Here is a 19,535-nt window from a genome sequence, read left to right on the forward strand (position 1 = left end):
AAAGAGAACTGTGCTATGCGCAGTGGTTGCTTTGTATTCTTCAGAAAAAGAAAGATAGATATGAGTATATTTAATTCGAGGGAGACAAAATATGACCTGAAGTAGAAAACTAAAATGGCGAGAATCAAGTGATTGTATTTTGTCCACATTCGGTAAAAAGTTCGAATTTTTCATTCAAACAACAAAGATAATGGTGCATCAGTGCGACTGGACGTAAACATAAACTAATTAAATTATTTTTGTTCTGTAATTTTGAGTTGCAATCAATTGAGGACTATGTGTATCTTGAGTGGCCCTTAGTAGAAGTGTTCCCAGTTTTTTCAGTCCTTCCTTTTAGAAAATATGAATACTGGCGTCGCAGCAGATAATATTTACGACTTTAATTCGGAAGAAAATGCTGCAAAATGGAAAGGGCTCCTAACCTCAGCTTTAAAAAAAGTAAGCATTGATTTGTTACATTTTTTACTATGGAGATTTTAACATAATAATTTTCAATTCCATAATATTAGTTTAATATGTTTTTATTCTTGTGATCCCTTGCATAATCTTTCACATATCATTGCCAAAACTATTAGATATTTTCTAATAGATTTTGTATTATATTATTAATAACATCAGTTTTCTTTTTCAAATACCATACAGTTAGTTAATTTGTCTGTCGTTCAATTAAAATAATTAAAACACGTAGGTAATTTAAGCAGTAACATGTACTACTTCATTTTTATAATGTATGTATTGATACTTGCATCTTTGTTTTGCATAAAGTTATTGTATTATTGTACCATTTAAAGTAAAATTAAATCATATGCTGTAAACATATTTGTCACTGGTGAATACTGACGATAAACAAGCATAAACTTTTTTTATTTAATTAAACAATACTATTCACATACCTGCCCATTTTACTTATATTTTCCTGAGAACATGATGTTATACAGCAAATTCAACTAACACATAGTTAATATTTAAATATACAAGTATTAATAAAACAGTAAGTAGTATATTTAATGTTTAAATCTTGCTCCTGCTCTTTGCATTGTAATGCTTATATCTTATTCTTACAGTGAGGCCAAAATTAAGACCAGAAAATGATTTTTCTAATAAAAACATTTTAATTATTTAATTGGATCTAAAATTGACTGTTCTAGAATTTGTTATATAGATATCAGCTTCAAAATGTAAACTAAAAGTATGTAAGAGCAGTCTTAAGACAAGTATTGATTTAATAAAAACGGAAAGTACCAAAGAAATAAAAAAATGAATAATCCATACACTGATTTGCCTTAAGTAATAATATACAAATAGATTAGAAGATTCACAAGAACTAGCAAACAATAATATGCCACTTAAATAAAATTAAAATTAGCCATTTGACAGAATTTAGAATGTTGAAACAATTGGTAATGAATTCCAAAAAGAAAGGTAACTTTACTGAGGTCAAAAATATTTAGAAGTTTCTGCAAATAAATAAAACACGGAAATTTTTGCATTGAAAATACCAAAGTTAGAGGTTCATTTTAGTTTTTACATCTTCCAGTTTGGCTGAAATATTTTAATACATCTTATTGTTTTATCAATGCATATAGTCAATAAAATACGTTATTGATTATCCTATATACACATAAACTATCTTAATAGATGCATCAAATAATTTTAATATATGAGTCATAAATCCTAGAATGGACATTTGTTTTTAAATTGCAGTAATTTTTATCTTTGTTAAATTGTCTGTGTTAAACAAATCATGAAGTTCAAATGATATACCACTTCAACATTTGTAATAAATAACAAATTGATATGTGAATAATTTTTGGCAATGAATGAATAACAGTATACCTACTAAATGAATAATAATATTTATTCGAGATCGGACTTTTGTTTATTGGGATTATTAGTTAATCTTTCTATTTTTATTAATTTAATTTGTATAATAGAATAAAATACATTCGTATTCCTCCTTCTTTCTTAGTGTGATGATAATGAATAGGGGATGACCTGTGTGAAACGAATATTATTTGTAAACCAAATTGATGAAGACCAAGAACTAATAACTAACTTGAAATAGGAAGAAACAAAATAGGATAGATTGAGATATGTTACAATGAAAAAAAAAGTAATAAAGTGTAGACAATCTTAAACTAAATATGAAAGCAAGCATTGCAATACACAGATTGAAGTAAATCAGTTACAATATTTCTGTATGAAAAGGGGGTTAAAAACCATAGGGATACTTTTGTAAAAAATCATGTAAAGTAAACTGCATGATTTACAACAAACCACAATACCCAAGAGAATATATCCACAATATATTTGGTAAATATTGTAAAAGAATTGTACATAGATTAGAAAAGATGCTTAACGTAGTAAAAGATTGGAAACATGAAGTAAGCAGAGCAGACCTTTCAAAGTAAATTATCTATGGACAAATAAACAGAAATGTGAAGTAGTGAAGTAATTAAATTCAAAAAAAAATTCCTAATACCTGGAGACAAAAAGTATGAATCATAAAAGTGTCTCAAGATTGAATAAAAAAGATTATTACTAGAAACTAAAAAAATATATAGGTACAGGAATGACTTGATTGTAGTAATAATTGGCAAAATAAGAAATTAAGGCAGGCAAGTCATGATCAATAATCAACAAAACATGCAACTTTCTGAAATATAAAATCAATTTTGTTCACAATAATATGAAATTTCCTCAATATTAATTTGCAAATCAATTGAATTTTGAAGTTGTATGTATATTCTCATAATTTTTTAAATATTTTAGGTGCTAGAACAAGTCCATCCTTCATTATGTGCAAGAGATGATGCATTAGAATATATTGAGAGTCTTTGTTTACGTCTTCTTGCTATGCTTTGTGCCAAACCAAGTCCTCATACTGTACAAGTAAGTAATATTTAGTTATTATTTTTTTATAGACACATGTTAGTTTTTTCTTATTTCATTTGATCCTAAACAAACTGAAATTCATTTGTTTTTATAGGATGTTGAAGAAAGGGTAATAAGTACATTTCCTACACCAATTGATAAATGGGCACTAAAAGAAGCGCAAGAAGCCATTGATAGAGGTAAAAAAAAATCAGTGCTGCAACTACCTGTTGATAAAATTCATTCTTTACTGCAAAAAGTGAGTACAGTATTAAACATAATCTGTGAACAATTCTTTTGAACCTAATTATGTTTCATAATATTGTAGTTTGAAAAGAAATGTACTACTGATTAATAAATATTTTGAATATGAGTGAAACAGTTGACAATACTTTTAATCAATTCAATTCACAGCAAAATTGAGATTAGTATAAATAATAGTATTTCTATATTATTTTTCTATTGCACGTCTAGTTTTTACTAGTATATGAATTCATTATGACCTTGAGAATATTTCAATTTGTAAGGCCTTTGAAGTATTTTTACTTTTATCTTTTATTTTCTTTTTTAATGTTCACATTTTAGGAACTTTTGTTATACAAAATTGACTCAACTGTATCTCTATTCTTGGTCGCCGTTTTAGAGTATATATCTGCTGATATTTTAAAATTAGTTGGAAATTATGCTAAGAATATAAAGCATATGGAAATCACCTACCAGGATGTACAAATTTCAATGAAAGTCGATAAAGTAAGTAATTGATATTTTCATTCAATGTGTTAGTGCTAGGAATTTGTGGGAAATTATGTAAGGGCAACATTATTAATATAGTATATAATTATATGTTGGTATTAGATATGTGTCATTGTTATTATTGTCCTTCCTAGTATGTAATTTCGAATGCTGTTGCTGGTTGAGGACTCAAAATAAAACTTTCCAAGAGTTTTTTAAAATGCCAAAGTTTCGATATTTTATTACATCTTCGTCAAGGCTAAAAATATATGGTAATACTTTATCAACATTTGAGTTATAATGTACCATATATTTTTATCCACGGTAAAGATCAAATAAAAGATGGAAACGTTGGTATAAAAAAAAAACTCGTGAACTATTTTATTTTGAGTTCTCAATTCACAGCATCATTTAAAATTAGATATGTGGTAATTTTTGAAATTACTAACCAAGCAGCTATTAAGGTAATTAAGTATTGAGGCAAGTACTATATATAGAAACAACAACCAACTAGGGATTTTTAAAGTGGTTAAAAAGAAAAATATTTATTTGACCATTTAGGAGGTATAAATTAAATCGCAGTTTGAAGAAATATGATTTTTCTCTCAAACATTTTTTAAAATTTTCAATTTACAAACAGTATTGAAAAAAATTTTATGAAACATATAAATAATATCAATGTAAAACCAACTTCTATTTTACCAATATAAATTTCAATAGAACTGTTAAATTATACTGGATTCACTTTTCCAGAGTGTAGTGGGAATGTGTGAGTGAGGAATTGTCTTGGCTAGTATTTATTTTCTAAACAAAATGCAGACCTCACTTAACTCATCTGATACATTTCATCAAAATAGAACATAATGCAAAACAGTACTAAACAAGGCTATCTTAACATGTAAATAATGGGATTAGTTGGAGATTAACAGAAAATTGGTTAGGTATTGAATTTAAAAATTGTTTTTTTTTATATAAAAAAATGAAACCAAGCATTTATTTCTTTACAAAAATAATATAAATATATATAATATAAAAATAATATAAACAAATAAAATTCTAAGTGTTTCCAATTTTCTACCTTTCTGTCAAGAAGGTCTCTAATGTAGTTTGCAATTTCCTTTTGCATTCTGTTTTTGATAAGTGGATGAAGTATCTATAACAATGCATTTTACTTTTGAACATTGGACCATAATTCCAGTTATAGTGGTCAAACTCCTTTTTATAAAAAATTCTTTTTGCTCTTCTTTGAAACCACTAATATCAATGTTTTTGCTTTCTTCTTGGTCAGTTAATTCCTTGAGCTCATCATTAGAAAAATTAGCTGCTGTTTATTGAACTATTTCATCTAAACCGGTTTATTTCGTTAATTCCATTATTTACTCCTTATCGACAGATGATTAATGTCTTTGCCCTTACTTTAAACTGACCAAATGTTCTTGCATTCTCGTTTTGAAGATCTTTCTGTTATCCCATTCCAAGAAAGGTTTATGTTTTCTACAGCAATCATGCTATTGTAGTGTTTCCAAAATTCTCTTATTAATTGCTTCTCTTCTTTGTCTGCTTTTTCAAGACAATATTATTGCCATTAATTTCGTCGTCAATCCATACAGACAAACGTTTTTCTATTTCCTCTATAATGTTGTGGCAGTTACCAATAACAATATTTTTTCTTTATTCTTAAATTATTGTTCAAATTGTCAAATTTAAAGCAGCACTAATTTGAGATTGACTTTCACCAGTATCCAATCTGCTAATTACTTGCATTGTAGTTTCCAGGGAAATGCTTTTTTGGTTGCTTTCTTTTCTTGTTTTTTATTATCGCCCATGATAAATACTAAAGATTATAATATTTGTCTCTGTATTAATCATTATAGTATTAACATTCACTTACAATATATACAATGCGTCTGTATTGCACCGCATCAAACATGAAACACAGCTACATTGTTTCGGATATGTTATATATAAATTTGGAAAACAAGCGCTGCACACAATTTCGGGAAATCCCCGGTTCGGAATAAAAGCGCTAAAGCGTTAAGCAGGGTTTTATTGTACAAAAAAGACAAAAATAGTTACCATTAGTGTTTCCCAAAGACAATATCAAAAAGTTTTTAAAAACCCTTTAGAAACGTGAAGTTGACAGTTATTTAGAAAATAATTTTAATAATAACAATAATAATTTTTTCACATGGTGTGGTCGAGTGGGCTTACAAATACAAAAATTATCTCCCAATGACTTTTTCTTTGGGGTTCTTTAAGTATTTCAAATTATTAAACTTATCTTTTTGAATTTCCTTTGAATTTTTTTTTAAATCTACTGAACAAACTTTTTACACAAACAGTCACAATTACTCTATCCGACGCGCATTTTGATAACAAGTTAAATTATCTGTGGAACCGACTTACCTCATTCTTGTTTGAATACTGACCGATTTCGTTGCTAATGAAATAGGGTTATTCAAAGAGTGGAGAAGGATCCGACTGGACCATTCGTTTCTTATAATTTATCGCTTCTTTGATTGAAATTTACACTGGTAGATTTGAAATAAGTTGGTACAATATATTATTTATATGTTTTCACAATTTATATTGAAATACTTTATACTCAAAATATGGAAATAAATTAGTCCATTGAGCTAATTAATAATTTTTTAATTTTTTTTGTAACACAGAATATGTTCTCACAGCCGCACATTGTTTTGCTTTTACACGCAATATTACACTATCTCAAATGGCTTTATCTTCTTCAGGTACAGTTGATAGTCGTCTAACATTTGAAAGATTAGTGCATTCTCATATAAACTCCTGGACAAAATTAATGCACCATTTATATTTTTCTCAATATTCTTTATTTCTTAATAACTTACTCTCAATATTCTTTATTTCTTAATAACTTACTCTCAATATTCTTTATTTCTTAATAACTTACTGTATGACAAGTAGGCCATGGACCTTGTTTGACATTGACAACTGTTATTTTAGTTAACTATAGTACCACATAATCTTGTTTTGACATTAATTCGTATTAAACCTCGTTTTAGACTAAAACTGTGTTAAAATTTTCTTAAAAAGTGCTGATAAAGCAAAGTTTCTGTTAGATGCAAGCTAAACCGCCAAAGAAATTTGTCAATGGAGGAAGCAGTGCGAGCATCGACTCTCCCGAATGAAGGATATTCAATGCTGGTTTCTTAGGAAGACATCATTCCAACGTCAGTAGTATAGTGAGACGACATAATGAAACGAGTTAGTACCATCGAAGACTAGGACAAGGGCGAAAACGTTGCACTAATCAAATTGATGGTCGTTTTTTGAGACAACGTGCTTTCAGAAACGGGAGAGTCACAAAATGAATTATCAAATGGTCGAAATATCGATATGTCGTCTCGAACGGTTAGAAGATGTTTACATGAAGCAGGTTAACCAACAGAAGACCAGCCAAAAAACCTTTGTTTACCAGAGAACACAAAATTCAGAGATTAAATTTTGCAAGACTACATCGGAATTGGACCATCAATGATTGAAGCAGGTTTGCCAGCTATAATATCTTTTCTAAAGTGCCTTTTGGTGGTGACTCTAAAATGTATTATGTATTATTGTCGAACATGTAATGCCTTTTGCTGTGTTTGTTGGGCCTAATTTTTTATTCACGCAGGATAACGCTTGTCTACACATAGCTAGACCGGTTATTGGCTACTCACATGATGTCAATATCCCTTTATTAGAGAGGCCACCTAACAGTCCGAATATGAATTCTATAGAACATCTATGGGACTATCTTAAAAAGAGGATTAGAAATCATACTCCCTCTGTTTCTAATCACAACCTACTCGTAGAGGTCGCTATTGAAGAATGGGAGAATATACTGCAAGCTTTTACTGAAAATTTGATATCAAGCATGCCTCGACACATGAATGCAGTGATAAGAAGTAGAGGAGGTCCTACTCAGTATTAGCGTTGACCCAAATGCATTAATTCTCTTTTACTAATTTTTTTTAGCTTGGAGGTATGAGATCTTATCTATGCATTTACAGCAAAAACAAACTTATATGCAAAAAATAAGGCAAATTAAGGTTTTGTTAAGATCATATTTGACTAATTTGTAGGTATTCATTATTATTTCAATGTAACCATGTAAGTTTTATTTTGTATTTATATTGTAAACATTAAGATTATTTAAAGTGGTCCGTTAATTTTGTCCAGGAGTTTATATCAAATTTTTTATAAAAGTCTTTTTTAGCAAAGTTCTTTCCACAAGAACCATGGAACAACTATAATAAATGTAGAACTCAATTTGTAAATTTTAATATTATTTTAATATGATTTTATTTTGTATCTTTCCATGATTCTATACTGTACAATCATATAGGTTTAGGAAAGTCAAACAAATGATCAGATATTAAATAAGTTCAATATTTTGAATAATTTAGGCACAATTTGCAGGAGTGGAGTAAGTCTATATGATTTAATTTTATAATGATTTATATAATATATTATATATAATTTATAATGTTGATTATTTCAATGATATAAGTTTATGTTTGTAAGGCTGTATTGTCAGCTGCTTAAATATTTGCCCTGTAGATTTTACAATTCTGATTTGGTTTAATGTATTAATAATAAACGTAATCGACAGTAGTTTTTTTTGTCTGTTAAAATCCCAATTGATTGTCTAGTATTATCTCCAAAGTTCGCACCAATTTCACATAATTTAACTGTAGAGTGGTATTGAGATGGATTTTGACATTGAAATTATTTTTGTGCCCTTGCATAATTTTCCTACCAAAAGTTTTAAATGAAATTGTTTGGTAAAAAGCAGCTGAATCAATTGATAGTTGTGTTGTTTTTGCATTTATCTGGATTTTTAGTGACTGTGGAAAGTGTATAAATGTTTTTGAGTTATTAAGTGAAATAATTGATATACAATAAAAAAAGTTAAAACCTGATTGATAGTAGTTATCAATAATTACCATATTCTGTACTAGAAGTATATAGTGGATCTGAAGATTTAAATAATATTCCGTTGATATAAAAATTTAATACAAAATCAATTAATAAATGTAAATAATATTTGAAAGGTGAAAGATAATTTTATATTCACCATTACTCAATGAGCACTTGGCAAATATCAAAAGTAAATCTGCATAAATATTTGTTATATGGGAATCATAATCAAAATATCTTGGAAAATGAAAAAGGCTGAAGATATCAAAAAAAGAAATAAGTAAAAGTATGCACCTAACATCCTTAATGCCATCTATAAATGTCAAATCAATTTTAACAAAATGTGTTTTCAAATTATTTCGATATGTATTAACCCAATATGTTGAAATTAATAATAAAATTTTTTATGCACAACAAAAAAATTTATCAGTATTTTTATTAAAATGTTCTATGTACAAAATATGGTAACTTTTGTAGATTATAGCTTTTTATTAAAAAAAATGCTTTTTGCTTTCCACGCCGCACTTCAGCCCACATCCATGGTACGTAGTATTAATTTTTTTGATTTTTTGGAAACTAAAAAAATAGTATCATTTACTTTATGTTCTAATTATGTGCACTACAATACTTGCTGCAAGCTTAATCCAATGATAACTATATCATACTATTTCTTATCAACATTATTTTCAAGAAAATTGCGCTTATGCAACTCATGCTGGTAATATTCAGCCATCTTCAATCTAAACGCAGATGAAATTAAGTTCAACAGTAATGAGTCAGTCCTACAAACTTCTAGGGATAAGATCTATAGATGCTGCGATAATTGGTACCCTCAAACCTTCTGTGATATCTGCTGTATGAATTACTCCAATACCAAGATCACTGCTACTTCTAATTATCTCAAATTTAATTATTATCATTTTGTCAACCTTTCTTATAGACTGTATACAATGGATGGGCATCTCATTTAATGTTGCTGGTACCTTCTACAATGAACTTTGAGAATATTTGTTTGTTTTTGGAATTTTTATTAACTGATCCTTTATCATGTATCTATCTGTTGGAAACAATGTAGCACAGAGAATGATGATAAAATAGAGTAAAGATAAGAAGTAGCTGTGAAAATGCAAGCGGTAGCAGTTTTTCTTTTTTGTCACAGGACATGTTGCTGTTTCCAAAATGTATAAATGAATAAATTGCAAACACTAGGTAGTTTATTCACTATCACAATATCTAGCTGGTTAATTATCATCTACCTATCTAATATTTCTGATGAAAAGAAAACAGTTGGTTGGATCCTATAAATATGACGTAATTGTTCTGAGTGGCAGTGGTCAACAATTTATATTTACAAACTCAGCTTTATGTTGATCATATATCTTTTCCTGAAAACTTTACTACAGTCATTCAAAATGTATATCCAAAAAACAATGGCTACAGCTTTTTTTGCTCGTCGTTATTTTATGAATAAAGGATTGTAGCTTCATACTTTTGTTCAATCTCTGGTAATGATATTTTATTCCACATTACTGTTACTAGCTACTTAATTTTTTCTACTTCTAATTTTCTTGTGGTAGACCTTAGAGCTTTTATTGTGTTGCAAGCTGCTTATTTTTTTATGTTGGCCTAGTTAGATGCACCCTTCCAGTATTTAGTATGCACCATTTTTCTGTGTATTTATGTAATGTAATTTTTTATCATACTAAATATAAAACGCATTTTTATTACGCATTTTTATTATATAACGTTATTTAAATATATTACATTGCAGATATAATAGCTGTTTATTTAACATGAGATAATAATTACTAAGTAGTTCGTAGTCATATTAAAAAAAGATAAAAAGAAAGGAATTTAACAACAGCCTTTTACAGGAAAAGCAATTTATTCCTTTGCATTATAAAGTTTAACAAAACAAAGTTAAATTTACGTTTTTTATAGTGATCTAAAATTTTTAAATACTAATGTTCTTTATTTATATGTGAATATGAATAAAGTGCTTTGAGAACCCTCATTAATTTAGATGATGCTGTCTTTATTACTTATGTGTACTCGTTATAAGTGGTATAATAAATGTAGAGAAATATTGCTTTAATCACCAACTAATATTTTTTTCTTATATGAACAATCTGTACTGCACTTATTGTTTGAAAAATACGGGTGTGTCGTTATACCATTTTTCATCTTCTGTAAATAAAATCATTCTATTCCTAAGATAATCAAATTTAGGTGCATATTCATACATACTTGATACTGCAAAACAATTTTCTTTTTCTTCCCTTCCCCTCGAAATTAATCCTTTCTTGTAAACTTACGACAATTACCACATTTTTTGACTGGTTTCTTAACATTCATAATCAAACAATGCAAAATTTCAACTGGCCTGTATAATAAATTGTTAATTGAAAATCAAAGATAATGGAGATTTGTCAATGGTTAATCAAATATTGAAGTCAATTTAAGAAAATAGATGATACAGGCAAATCTTTAAATTAAAAATTGTTTGCTTTTAGGCACTTATGGACATGTTCTATCAAGATGAAGGCGGAGGTAGCAATATAATCGAAAATCCTGTCATGGTATCTACAACATTAAATTATGAAGAAACTGTCAGAGAACTTATAGCTTCTGAAAAAGCTTATTTAAAAGAATTGCATATGTTGATTAAAGTATTTAGGTAAGATGATATATTAAATCTGCTGTTCTGCTTCATATTTATATCTACAGTTGATTTTATTTTCAAAAAATAAAATCATAGCAAATGTAGCAAATATTTCAATTCTTTTAGTAATTTTATTACATTCACTTTTACTGTTGAAAAATTAATGAATTCGTAATATTTTTTAGGGAAGAAATTATAAAATTAAATCCAAGTCCACAAGATATAGAAAAAATATTTTCGAATATCATGGATATTTATGAATTAACGTACACTCTATCAGGCAGTTTGGAAGATGTACGAGAAATGGCACAAGAGAAAATGGCTTACATCGGTTGTTGTTTTGAAGGTAATACACATAATGATACACACATTTATATACTAGGTGCCTCACAAAAAATATTAGGAAAATTAAATTAAATTTTAAATTTATCATTAGAACTAGCGGAGGCGGCAGAGTTCGACGTGTATATAAAATACGCCGCAGACGTAACGTCATCTTCATGCCGAGAAACTTTGAACAATTTACTCAATCGTCCAGACGTCCAAAGCTCTCTGAACACAGCTGGTCAAGGAATGCCTCTAGCTTTAAGATATTATCTCCCCTCTTTACTCATGGGACCTATTTGGCATTGTTTTTCATATTTGGAGTACATTCCGACATTGAGAAGATTGTCGACTTCTAGTGAGGATCAAGAAACTTTGGCGCAAGTTGAGGGATTGCTAAAACCATTACAAATAGCTCTGGGTAAAGTATATTGCTTAAATCTATAAATGTTTGAAATCCAATTTAATGGAGCTTCATAATGTCAAATTAGGTAGAAATAGTAGTAACTGAAATAATACAGTATGCTTTTTCACTAAATCAATTCGTAATACTGTATATGAACAACATATTAAAATTACCTAATTAGAGCAACGTGTAAACACTAAAAATAAATCACCGATTTTTCACAAGTATCAATAAGTTATTTATATCAAAATCTTTCATCCATTTTCAAATTTCAAAGATTATTCCAATTATAAATTTCATAAAACTATTTGTAAAATTTCATGTATTAATACTTTGATGAAAATAAATCTCTGTTTTTATTTGCTTTATTCTCTTTTCAGCAAGTTGTGTTCCCAGCCAAAGTATACCGCGAAATCCGGGACCATCACTACAAGGAAAAAATAGAAGGCAAACAGCTATATTGAAAATCCAAGAACTTCAAAAAATTGTAGAAAACTGGGATTCCAAAGATTTGGGACAATGCTGTAATGAATTCATTCGAGAGGACACTTTAACAAAAGTTAGTAATAATAAAAGACTGACCGAAAGGAGGGTTTTCCTTTTTGACGGCTTGATGATACTCTGTAAACCAAACTCAAGGTAATTTTCTAAAAACTGAGCATTTTTATAGGCTTCTAAACATAGTATATAAAAAATTTATTTTTTTAGATGAATTGAAACATGTATACATAGTAAAATAATTGTTACTGCTGCTTTAAATAACAAACAATTCAGGAACTAGTCCCTAATCAAAATTAAAGTATCTTTCAAAACCTATTGTTTGCAAATTGGGTTCAAAATTATTAGAAAAACAAATCATTTATTAATAGAATTATATCACATGCTGAGAAGGAGTAGCCTTTCATGTCACATATTTATCTCCAAGTATTTTTTTTCTTTGGGTTTATTGAAAAAAAAAATGTTATCGGTACCGGTTTGAAAGAGCTGCAAATTTTATTGAATTAAAGGAAACAATAACTCAACTTAGTGATAAAATTATAACTGAACAGCTGAGAGATAACACATCACTCAATAAGTCGTGTGGCCAACTAACACATTTTTTCCAAAAATCGATTTTATTTATCAATGAAATCTACTTCAATAGCAATACATTCATTTCAACGCTTCTTTAACTTTTCGATGTTTGTAGAAGGATTTGTCTTCTGCCTCAAAATAGGCAGTTTCAGCATTTCTTCATTTGAACATTTTTTGAGATTAATGAATAGTCAGTAGTCACTGGGGGCCAGATCTGAACTATACAGTGGATGAGGAAGCTATTCGAAGTGTAATTAGTTCAACTTAACCATTGTTGCCATCGATGCATTGTCTTGGTGGAAGAGTGATTTTTTCTTTGGCATATGAGACCGTTTTTACTTAATTTTTGCATTCAAACGATCCAACAACTCTATGTAGTATTCGCTATTGATTGTCTTAAATATATATTTAAATAGAATTCCTAATTGGTCTCTTTTGTTTAATATTTCATGATAGACTATGTTATTATTAAAATTAGAAACAGGAAAGGTAATTAGAAAATCGTGAATTGGCACTAATCTTTCATTTTCTAGTTGAACACTTAAGAATATCATGTTTTTTATAATGGCCTTTCTGTTTTAGAAGACAAAGCTCGGTGCATCACCAGAACCATCCCGAATGTAAGCTCAAAGAAAGATTTTTTATAAGAAAAGTTGAAATTATAGATCATCAAGATACTGATGAATTAAAACACGCTTTTGAAATATCTCCTAGACAAACTCCGTCTGTTATTTTATGTGCCAAGACTGGAGAAGATAAAAATTCTTGGATGGCTGATTTAGTTATGTTGAATAATAGGTTAGTAGACTATATTTATTCATTTCCTTTTTTGTCAACAATACAGAAAGAAATATGCCTAGTATTTATTGCTGTAAAATCAGCCATCAGCCACAGCTGATGGACAATACTAGAGAAAATGAAAAATCCTAGAGGACAAATACAGTTAGGACAAGGGTATAAATTGTAGAAGTGAACAATTTAAGCCTATTACTTTTTATACTTATCATATGCAAGATAATCAAAAGCAGAGAGACGATCACAACACCTGTATACAACAAATGGATATAGGAATATGTAACCTGTAAAAATGAGTAAATGGTCTGTTTTTTGCAGACAATGTCTTAATAATAGCGAACTTTAAATAAAATCCAAAAGCTAGTGAACATCTAGTCAACATAAGTAAAACTAAAATAATAATAAGTTAAAATCAAAACAACTGATTTAATAAGTAAATAAAATACCACGACAGAGCTTTAGAAACTGTAAATACATACTGACATAGACCGAATTAATGCAGAAAAAGCTAGAAAATTTGACTATTCAATTTATAACAATACTGGAATACAGAAAATGTATATGAATGGAAAAATGAAAATAAATGATGAGAGATAAATACTCAATATAAAATTAAACAGTTAGAAAAGCAACAAAACTATAATCAATAAGAAAAACAATAAACAAAAAATAGCTGAATTAATCCAGTCATAGCATTAGAATAATTATAAGCATATTAGAGAGTAAAATAAGGAAGACTGGATATACCCTTAAAAATCGAGAGAGTGCAAGAAAGAAATGCATACATTGATCAAATAAAGGAGTTGGGGTCAAAATGAGAAAAATATGGAAGAACTGGGGATAATGATATAGGATCTAAAACAGTGGAAGAAATGAGTACAAGAGAAACTGGAACCACGATCTGACACCTGTAAAGGTGATAGGTAAAGAAAAGAAGATATGCTATAATTATATAAACAAAAGGTGATTCACAATCATATCACAAAGAGATATAAAAAACGTGGCTACTTGAAGTCGAAAAATTGTTTACTTACAACTTATTGAAAGAGTGATCTAGTAAAATAAAATACAGAAGGGTCGAAACAATAATAGGAGACTTATTTAAATAAATTGTAATAGGAGATATATAAACAAACAACTATTTATGATGCCATATTTTTTCTAGATCTATGTTAGAAAGAGTATTGGATAGTATCCTATCAGATATTGAAAGAAAACATCCATTGAAACTGCCTCCTCCAGAGTTGTATAAATTCGCCGAGCCCGATTCTAAAGATAACATTATACTCGAACAAAGGGAAAATGGTGGAGTTCCTCTTATTAAAGTAAGGGCCTACCACAAACTATGATTTTCTCACAATTTATTTCACTAATAATTTTTAGGGTGCAACTTTATACAAACTCGTTGAAAGACTGACTTATCATATTTATGCCGATCCTAAGTTTGTTAGAACCTTTTTGACAACATATAGAAGTTTCTGTTCCCCCATGGAACTTCTTGAACTGTTAATAGAACGATTTCAAATACCTGACCCATCTCTAGTTTACGATCAAGACTGTTGTGATACTGATAAAATGCAGAAGAGTAATCAGAGGGAGGATTGGAAGAAATATAGAAAGGAATATTGCCAACCTGTACAATTCAGGTATGACATTGCTGTTTCAATTTAACATCAAAGGGCTATTAGCAATTAATGATTTTTAAAAATATTTCTTTATTGGCTTAATTTGCAAATTTTCGGTGTACATTAATAACACTTGTCTACACAAAATAGTTTTAGTAATTACACAAAAAAAATTATATAACATAGAATAGTTTGCTTTTGTATTCAAACAACCGGCTAAACGATGTTTTTCAAAATTTGTGGTTTTAATATGTGTAATTGAAGATAGAATCATACAATAAATATGTTTATAACTTGTATCAAGCTTTACTACAAAAAACTGAAAAATAGTTTAATTAGGGTATATACCAGTAGTGAATACACAATTCACACAGTTCAATTGTTCATTCATTTAATGTCGTTCAACAATTATCTTTATTAATAGGATGTTTCTGTATTTAAGGGTACTAAATGTGTTACGACATTGGGTAGATCATCACTTTTATGACTTCGAAAGGGATCCTATTCTTCTGGTCAAATTACAAGCTTTTTTAGATTCAGTGAATGGAAAAAGTATGCGAAAATGGGTAGACAGTGTCATCAAAATAGTTCAAAGGAAGGTATGTAATGTATTCCACTTGTTTTATGTCATTAATTAAAATACTAGAGAATAATATATGTAACAGCTTATCGTTGTGGTTTCTAGTCACTAAAACAGATGGTTTGGACATCAAGATTTGTTATATGGCTCATTAAGTAGTATCATGAGATAGAAAAGCTTATTGATATGCTGTCAAATCAGTTGATGAGTCAATTTGGAAGAGAGACAATGAACAAATTGATTTTGATGACATGTGTAATTTTAAATATTGTTAATTTTCTATCGAGATGAATTCACTTCTTGATTCTATATCTCAAAAACTACAAATCAATCTATAGAATCTAGAAGAGACTTTCTACTTTTGTTTATTATCAAAGCTGTAATTAATGTGAGAGATGGATATATTTTCCTTTTAACAGTCAAAAACAAAAAATATGGTACAATAACGGATTCGTTATAACATTGGATCACTTTTCAGTTGGAAAACGACAACCAAAGACTTATAAAATTTGCATTTGATGATCCTCCTCCACCTATAGAAAGACATATCAATTGTTCAGAAGAGGAATATGGTATACTTACTCTACATCCTGTGGAAATAGCTAGGCAACTCACAATTCTTGAATTTGATCTCTATCGAACCATCAAACCTTCTGAGTTAGTGGGTACTGTGTGGACAAAAAAAGAGAAAGAAATTACTAGTCCCAATTTGTTGAAGATGATTAAACATACAACAAATGTAGGTATTTCTTATTCTTTGACTTTACTATTTTTTTCTTGAGTATATAAAACTTCACAACTGTTGATATTTGTATTCTATTTGATAAAAATTTCCTGTAAATTATATATACAGTAATTTTAGGAGAAAATAGCAAATAGAAAATTGACATATAGTAGCTCAAAAAATTAAATAAAGCTTATTTTTAACTCAAAAAATCAAAAATATTTTTTTATCAGAAAACTTCACAATATTATTTGGGTATGAAATTTTCTAAATTTATTTTTATATTCTGTTGAAGTTATTAAACTTTATAATTGTTTGTGTAATTTACAATCTTTTTGTTTAAGTATATCCAGTTTTATTTAGATACCTCTACCTAATTAATGTTGATATAATTTTTCAAATAATTGTGGTTAACATCAAACTACACCAATGTGAATTAAATATCAATAAAATATAAACCAAGTAACAAAATTGGATGGTACCTTGTATTCTCTTGTTATAGGTAACCTATCTTATATAAAAAAGCCATATACCTCTATTATTGTTGAATTGAAATTTCTAGAATCGTTGGCTATATTCATACTGAATACACTGTCTACACCAACACTCACAATTACACTGTCTGACGCGCGTTTCGATAACCAAGATATCGTCTTCAGAGACTGAAGGTAAACAGTGTATTCAGTATTTTTGTTGTTTTTTCTTATTTATTAACAATTTCTAAATAATAATAGTCCAGAATTATATGGGATTAAAAATGAAATATTTAGTCTCTATGTAATAATGTCCTTGTGTATGGCAAATAAACTAGTTTAAATATGTATTTGGTTAAAGAAAGGTATGATTTGCGCTTGTATGCGCCGATTTTAAGTTTTTATTTTCTGTCTTTATGTTTAGTTCACAAGATGGTTGGAAAAGAATATAGTAGAAGCAGAAAATTTGGAAGAAAGGGTTGCTGTAATGAACAGGATCATAGAGATTATGATATGTTTGAATGAAATTAACAATTTTAATGGAGTTTTGGCAATAGTGTCTGCCTTGGGATCTGCATCTGTATATAGGTTGAACTTCACGTTTGCTGTAAGTATAACATAACTTGTCTCAAAAGCATATACTTATAATGAAACATTTCATATGAAATGGTAATTTCTTCTTTAATTTTTACTAGGCACTGACTCAACAAAATCGGAAAGCTCTTGAAGATAGCCGCAAAAGTGATGATAGATTTAAGAAGTATCAAGAAAAATTGAGATCAATCAACCCACCATGCGTGCCCTTTTTGGGCATGTACCTCACTAACATTCTCCACATAGAAGAGGGTAATCCCGACTTCCTTCCAAACACGCAGTTGATAAATTTTTTTAAACGTAGAAAAGTTGCTGAAATTACTGGTGAAATACAGCAATATCAAAATCAACCATACTGTTTTAGCGTAGAGCCAAGTATTAGGGTGAGTTTTAGTATTTACACTGGTCCACACCTCATCTATTCCAATATAATTACTATACTTATCTCACTGTTCGTTCCACAGAGTTCATACACAACTGTTTTGCAGGAGTCTTAAAGTTTGTTAGTGATGTCTGTAGGGAAAAGGAGCTTAATATTCTTATCTCTTTATAAACAATTAACTGTTCATTATATAAATTGTATTTAAATGCTGAAACATGTAAATTTTATGTTAAATGATTTTTAATGATAATCTCACAAGACTCCATTCATTTGATTGTGTCCTCAAGAAATAGTTCCTGGATTGTCTACATTTTAAAACAACAGTTACTATTTTTCTACAATTTCTATACATACAACATACTATACAACTAATTAATCAGTTGTTAAAATTTTTCCAATACTGTATACTGGAAAGTGTAGATTAAATTTACTCAGTAAAAATCGTGATGTTTGGTCCTTAATTTTTGTTCTGGGCGCTATAATTAATGAGATTTGAGTAAATAATTGAAAGAAAGAATTTATTTGCTTTTCTACATTATTACATTATTAAATGTATTAAGAAATACATTTGGGTAATTATTGAAACATCCTCTTCGATATTTGTTAGTAAACTATGAATTTTTTTGTTAGGGGAAGCGAACAGTCTTAAAGTATTATACAAAAATCGCTTAAAAGTTCTAACAAAAGTATTATTGCAGCATTTTCTCGAAAATTTAAATCCATTTGGCGAAATGAACGATACGGAAATCAGTAACTACTTATATCAAAAGTCTTTGGAAATCGAACCAAGGGGTAGTAAGGTACTGTCAAAATTTCCAAGAAAATGGCCGCACCTGAATTTAAAAAGTCCTGGTATTAAAGCCATTAAGACTGTGAAGAGTGTATCTGGTGCCCTCGCTAATACTGTAAATCAAACTCTAAATTCTACAATGAAAAGTGATGACTCTAAAAGCGAGGATTCTTCCAGATCCGACAATGATTTCAGTGTATTTGCATCTGTAAGTATTTTTCTTCTCTATATAATAAGTTCAATACAGCAGCTTCACATTTATGATTCTGCTCTAAATTTTTATGCTATAATGTTTGTTTAGGTACAATTGGGTACCAGCCAGAATAGTCCAACTTTGAGTCCAGTCTCTCCTGCTGCATCTAATCCAATTATCAGTTGGTTCCATCACACGAGAAGTCCCAGCGTTAGCTCAATCATGTCAACATCTTTCAAACCATCTAGGGCTGAACAAACACCGCCAACAATGTAAGTATAAAAAATTTAGTTATGTAACTACTGGTTTTGAACATATGTGTCACCAAATCAATAATTTGAATTATTCGTTTTTTTGGAAGCAACA

At 28.9% G+C, this 19,535-nt stretch overlaps 1 protein-coding gene across 1 annotated transcript in view; it reads left to right on the top strand.

Moving 5' to 3' along the window:
- The window catches only part of LOC130452434 (protein son of sevenless), a 26,360-nt gene continuing 6,825 nt past the window's right edge, over nt 1–19,535 (top strand). The window contains exons 1-17 of the mRNA XM_056791716.1: nt 1–438; nt 2,773–2,892; nt 2,990–3,133; nt 3,460–3,624; nt 11,061–11,224; nt 11,395–11,555; nt 11,646–11,954; nt 12,320–12,578; nt 13,596–13,811; nt 14,974–15,133; nt 15,192–15,454; nt 15,876–16,032; nt 16,492–16,752; nt 17,635–17,817; nt 17,906–18,187; nt 18,885–19,184; nt 19,278–19,441. Coding sequence (XP_056647694.1) covers nt 343–438; nt 2,773–2,892; nt 2,990–3,133; nt 3,460–3,624; nt 11,061–11,224; nt 11,395–11,555; nt 11,646–11,954; nt 12,320–12,578; nt 13,596–13,811; nt 14,974–15,133; nt 15,192–15,454; nt 15,876–16,032; nt 16,492–16,752; nt 17,635–17,817; nt 17,906–18,187; nt 18,885–19,184; nt 19,278–19,441 — 3,404 coding nt within the window. The 5' untranslated portion in view covers nt 1–342. The remainder of the gene's footprint in view (nt 439–2,772; nt 2,893–2,989; nt 3,134–3,459; nt 3,625–11,060; nt 11,225–11,394; nt 11,556–11,645; nt 11,955–12,319; nt 12,579–13,595; nt 13,812–14,973; nt 15,134–15,191; nt 15,455–15,875; nt 16,033–16,491; nt 16,753–17,634; nt 17,818–17,905; nt 18,188–18,884; nt 19,185–19,277; nt 19,442–19,535) is intronic.

This window comes from Diorhabda sublineata, chromosome 1 (assembly GCF_026230105.1).
Source record: "Diorhabda sublineata isolate icDioSubl1.1 chromosome 1, icDioSubl1.1, whole genome shotgun sequence".
In the NCBI taxonomy this organism is placed as follows: domain Eukaryota; kingdom Metazoa; phylum Arthropoda; class Insecta; order Coleoptera; family Chrysomelidae; genus Diorhabda; species Diorhabda sublineata.